Source organism: Henckelia pumila, chromosome 4 (assembly GCF_033568475.1).
Source record: "Henckelia pumila isolate YLH828 chromosome 4, ASM3356847v2, whole genome shotgun sequence".
Lineage (NCBI taxonomy): Eukaryota > Viridiplantae > Streptophyta > Magnoliopsida > Lamiales > Gesneriaceae > Henckelia > Henckelia pumila.
This window is the reverse complement of record NC_133123.1, coordinates 174,281,927-174,286,926: the sequence shown is the minus strand read 5'-3', so window position 1 is coordinate 174,286,926 and position 5,000 is coordinate 174,281,927. Positions and strand designations below refer to the sequence as shown.

The 5,000-nt window shown below is 36.1% G+C and overlaps 1 protein-coding gene across 3 annotated transcripts; it reads left to right on the top strand.

Moving 5' to 3' along the window:
• The first annotated feature begins 284 nt into the window (after positions 1-284).
• LOC140863862 (uncharacterized) lies at positions 285-4,790 on the top strand. 3 transcript variants are annotated; one of them, XM_073267614.1, is made up of 10 exons: positions 285-587; positions 704-745; positions 865-942; positions 1,633-1,686; positions 2,544-2,626; positions 3,074-3,173; positions 3,266-3,328; positions 3,493-3,672; positions 4,225-4,285; positions 4,407-4,790. In XM_073267614.1, the coding sequence occupies exons 1-10, from the start codon at positions 327-329 to the stop codon at positions 4,517-4,519; spliced, it is 1,035 nt and encodes a 344-aa protein (XP_073123715.1). In that variant the 5' UTR covers positions 285-326; the 3' UTR covers positions 4,520-4,790. The 3 variants fall into 3 exon arrangements, with proteins under 3 accessions (XP_073123715.1, XP_073123714.1, XP_073123713.1); XM_073267613.1 differs by having other exon boundaries at positions 692-745; XM_073267612.1 differs by having other exon boundaries at positions 689-745.
• Positions 4,791-5,000: the final 210 nt, after the last annotated feature.

The following is a 5,000-nucleotide window of genomic DNA, read 5'->3' as shown; positions in this document are numbered from 1 at the left end:
TTGTCCACCCCAACCTACCCAATTTTTTCGAGTCACATCAACCGTGTTTGTATCTTTAAATATTTGGTGATTTTAAATATTTTTCATAAAATACTGATGTGTAACAAATTAGTATGCTGAAAAAAATTACAATAAAAAAACGTCGTATAGAAATATCGAAATGACAATTTTCTGTTTTTGCTAACAAAAAAAATTATCCCCTTCTCAAAAACAAAAAAAAAAATTAATAAAAAAAATCCAATTATCCGTTAAACCCCTCCGTAATTGTACGGTGATCTGTGGACCGATAAAAAACCCTAACCCCTCCTCTCGTCACTTTGGGAAGTATGACTGACAGAGAATCGGGTCCATTCATACGAAATCAACGGCCGGAATCACCCGAAAGGCTGGCGAAATTTGCAAAAATCGAAGCTGAAAATTTCTCCGACGGGGAGGAGGAGGAAGCGGAGAAGAGAGTAATAATTGACAAGGATATGAATCCGAACCCAAGGTTTCAGAGGTATTTGTTGGCGATTGAGTACATAGGATCTCGATTTTCCGGCGCTCAACAGCAGTCATCTTGTAGAACCGTCGTCGGTGTGCTCGAGGTGTGGCTTTGTTCTGATGTTATGATGAAATTGATGTTATTTCAAATTCCGTTTTATATTATTTATTGGTGTGGGACTGATTTAATGCTTTTTAACGGAAGGAGGCATTTAAAAAGTTTATAGGTCAGCCGGTTTCCATTTTCTGCTCTAGTCGAACTGTAAGTGTTGTGATATTGTTACTGCTTTTGTTCCATTTCATCAATATTTTATGCTGTTCTTTCATAATGTCACATGCTGATTGTTAGTTCTTGTGCCATTTCGAATGTTTCAATTCTAGGATGCAGGCGTTCATGCGATATCTAATGTCTGCCACGTAGATGTTGAGAGGATAAGTAAAAGAAAACCTGGTGAAGTGGTAAGCATCTTGTTTTAAAAAATGGGACTTGCTTCTTAGTCATACTTTGACATTTCATGTGGCTTAAGTACACCACATTTGTATGCTTGTCTAAACCTCGGAGGTACTGCTTTACTGCACCCCTCATAATGTTTTGCTAACCCCTGAATTTTCAAGCCTTTCATGCTTAACCCTCCAATAATCCTGAGTGGTGAACAGATTTATGTTTGCCATCGCTCCATCTCTAGTATTTGAGCTTGTATCAAGAGTCAATGGCATATGAGGTGTTGGCACCAACCAACGTAGGACCAGAGTGATTACAAATGGCATCCCATGTTAGCTGAAACTATGCAATGACATTGACTGACCATGAGTCTCACTAATCACCTGGTTTTTCTACGAATGTCCTCTAATATCATGTTATCAATAACTCTTTCTAGTGTAAGTTTTTTCTTCTGTGTGGAAAAGAAAGAGGGTATGGGTGCTGTGCTGAGCCCAGAGATACCTCACCTATTTTTTCCATATATTGTTATTATGCTAAGAGAGAGTGGGAGGAAAGAAAGAGAATATTATATAGTATTGTTTCGTCTTTAGTAGATAAAATATTCCCTTTTCTAATAAATTTGTTATTTGAAATAGTGAAAAACTTATAAATGACAAATAATGTTACTGCATGTAATCATTGTAACTTTTTCCTGTTCCGATTTGCAGTTACCTCCCCATGAACCTTCAGTTGTTAAAAGAGCTGTCAATCATTTTTTACAGGTATGCTTTTGTTATTCAGCAAATCTGATTCAAAACCTTCATTGGGATGGCATTTCCAAAATTCAATGTACGACTGTTTCTTTTGTCCTGTTTACATGCCAGCTTTTAACAGCTAGTGAACGACCTGTTTCTCCCTTTTCCCATAAGGATAAACGTTGATGCCATTGTTATTCAGTTAATGACTGCCATCAATGAAGTACATGACAATCCCAGAAAGTATTGTTTGTTTTTAGTCTCTAGGAGTATGAGAATGAAGTTGTGTGTTGAATTGTATACTCTTGATGAAATGAGGTTGCTGGCCTTGGATTGTCTTTGAGTTTGGAAGATGAGAATAGCTAGATCTTTCAACAAGAAATGCATACCTAAGCCTTTCGGTGGAGGAGAATTTGTCTTTTAAGCTACTTTACCTCTTGATATCAAGGATCTAAAGCGTGGAAAATGTTTCATATGCCAAGAACTAGGAATCACTCTCAGGGAAATATATTTAATTTCATCATTCTTGAAAGATCCTACTTGTGGATTGATTTTCGCCATGTTTTGACGCTTACTGTGTCATGTTATTTATTTTTTTTGAGTGAGAATTTTTTTTTAAAAAATATACTTTTATGTTCTAAGCTTTCAGATAAAAATTTATCATAAGCGAGCATGTCCTGCGTTATTGAAGGCAGAATTTGTGGTTGTTTTTGGATTTGAATTTTTTAAGTGGGTAGCTTCTTCAAAAGTCCATTATGATTCTTTTATTCAAGGTTGGTCTGTAATCTTGATCATGTTTGAATCTATAGCTTACAAATTCTTGTTCTGGGTTTCCATTTGTTTTGCATCTTTTGATTTTATTGATGTTGCATATTTTGTTGCAGAAGAACGAGGGTGATATAATGGTGTTAGATGTTAAGTGTGTTCCATCTGATTTTCATGCTCGCTACAGAGCTCAGGAACGGACGTAGGTATCAATCAACACATCTTTTGGAACTTGCCGCCGAACCCTTGAAACTTAGATGTTGATGAGCCCTCACAAAAGTTTTTGCTTTCAACTAGTGAATTAGGTCTAGTAGTTTAATTATTCCTTAATTGTATAAAATATTATGATTCAAGTGCTTCAGATCACTAGGGAAACAATTTTGTGGAATTATGTGTTACTATATCTTGATTGAACATTGCAAGGTTGGATTGGTTAAATATTTAATTAGCGTAATGCTGCACGGTATAAATTTAAGAAATCACAGCAAGAGCTGCTGATGCAGCTTGGACAGTCTGTTGAAATTAGTTTGACCTGTCAAATTGTCTTGTTTTCATTGTGAAGTTATTGAGCCTAGAGTGCCATTTTATTATTCATTGTGTTTTAATAGCATAAAAGCTGATAATTGCTGTATCTGCAACTATGATTTAGGTATTTCTATAGATTGTTATCTGGGAATGAGCCTTTGTCAACCTTTGAGAAAGATCGAGCTTGGCATGTCCCCGAGGAACTTGATATAATTGCAATGCAGGTTTACCGGATTTCCATACAGCATGTTTTCTGCAATACAATTTTTTTTATTTATGTTTCCAATGACAGTATTTCCCTCTGATCGTTGTCCAGCAAGCATGTCAAGTACTTGTTGGACGCCATGATTTTAGTTCTTTCAGAGCTGCTGCATGCCAGGTTATTTGTTTTCTAGCTTTATTTCCAAAATTCTCAGTTCAGGTTCTCTTTTAAATGTCAGATATCTCTTGTAGCCACATACACTCGTACAAAACATGTATAGCTCATATTGCCTAGTTTGCATTTCCTATTAATTAATACTCCCGTCCTTTGTGGGTTGACAGGCTAAATCACCTGTCAGAACATTGGATGAATTAACTGTAGCAGAGGTTGCTTCAAGCCCATATTTTCCATCAGGGTTGAAGAGGGAACTTAGTGGAGAGCCTAATCAAGGATTTGGCTCAAGAAAAGGGCACAGGAGCTTTGTTGTTACTGCACGAGCACGTTCTTTCCTTTACCATCAGGTAGTTTTAGTGTTTCTTCAATATTTGTCGCATGTACCTGGTCTACCTAGTACCTATCCACTGAATTGATATAATCATTTTCAAAATACAAGAATGCCATTTTTGTCAACTGAAAGAGCAAAATTGGTATCAAGCAAACTGTTTTCATTTTGTTAGAACTTGAGTGAATAAGCATGCTAATATAAGGTGCTGCGTTTAGACACTAAGCAGTATGCATACACACACACACTCTCGCACTCATGGTTGAGTAAGAATGATTGCTCAGGAGGCAGGTTGGATGGCAAAAGAAGTTCAAATAATTTTGACCTCAAGAGTCAAGAGAGCTAATGGCTCAATTGATGCTTTAATAAATAAAATCAAAAGCTTATGCACTTGTATTTTCTTGGGAAGAAGGGTCACAATAGGCTGCATCAAGTAGAATTCCAGTGCCCGATCTCATGAAATAATTAAATTCAATTGGCTAACATTCACTGTACTGCATAACGTGTGAAGTAGTGTTGATTTTGTAATTATCTTGACTCAAATTAATCAATTATATCAAATTTCGAGCAGGTTAGATTACTTGTTGGTGTTCTGAAATCAGTGGGCGCAGGTGATCTCACTACTATAGACGGTGAGGCTGTGCAAACACTTCCACTAGCATGCATGAAATTTGGAGTAGATTACAATTATGAAAATAAGTTCACTATTGATTAATGATTAGTTCTGTAACTTGTTATTTATGCTTCTTTCAGTCGACCGAATTCTCAAAGCAAAGGATGTGAGCGCTGCATGTCCTATGGCACCAGCATGTGGTCTATATCTTGGACATGTCAGGTATGACCTCCCATCAGAAACACATGAATAGGAGGTGAAAAGTACGCGTCTTGGCCGCAGACAATAGTTGCATTATTGTTGATTCACATATGCGAGGAGACTGAATGGTTTACACCAATGCCCATCCATCCATATGTGATATTTAAAACGGCTTCTTAGTTATATCATGTCGAGATTTAGATAAATTAGATTGCCTAGCCTGCTAGAATATGATTCCATTGAAATTCCAGTTTATATAAATTCGAAACTGGGAACTGCTGTCCTAATCAACATTTCATGAAATTTTTTTTGTAGCATTTGGATTTTGTTCTTATCGATTTTATGTTGAGTTGTTTCAGTTTGGTTTCTTTTCTATTTTCTTTTCAATATCATGTTTTTGAAAAATTATTATTATGTTTTTAAAAAGGTTCAGTTTTGTGTAATATTTCCTTTAAAAAGCTGACGTTTTATCTTTAATTTCTAAAATTTATAATGGAGAAATATTGCTCTACGGGCTACGTACAGCCGTTTTC

What these genes read in the sequence shown, in the direction of transcription:
- LOC140863862 (XM_073267612.1), top strand. Translation starts at nt 327, where the DNA reads ATGACTGACAGAGAATCGGGTCCATTCATACGAAATCAACGGCCGGAA. An exon ending in AAAGAAAACCTGGTGAAGTG is followed by an intron (nt 943 to 1,632) that starts GTAAGCATCTTG and finishes TCCGATTTGCAG; the next exon opens with TTACCTCCCCATGAACCTTC. An exon ending in GTTCTTTCCTTTACCATCAG is followed by an intron (nt 3,673 to 4,224) that starts GTAGTTTTAGTG and finishes AATTTCGAGCAG; the next exon opens with GTTAGATTACTTGTTGGTGT.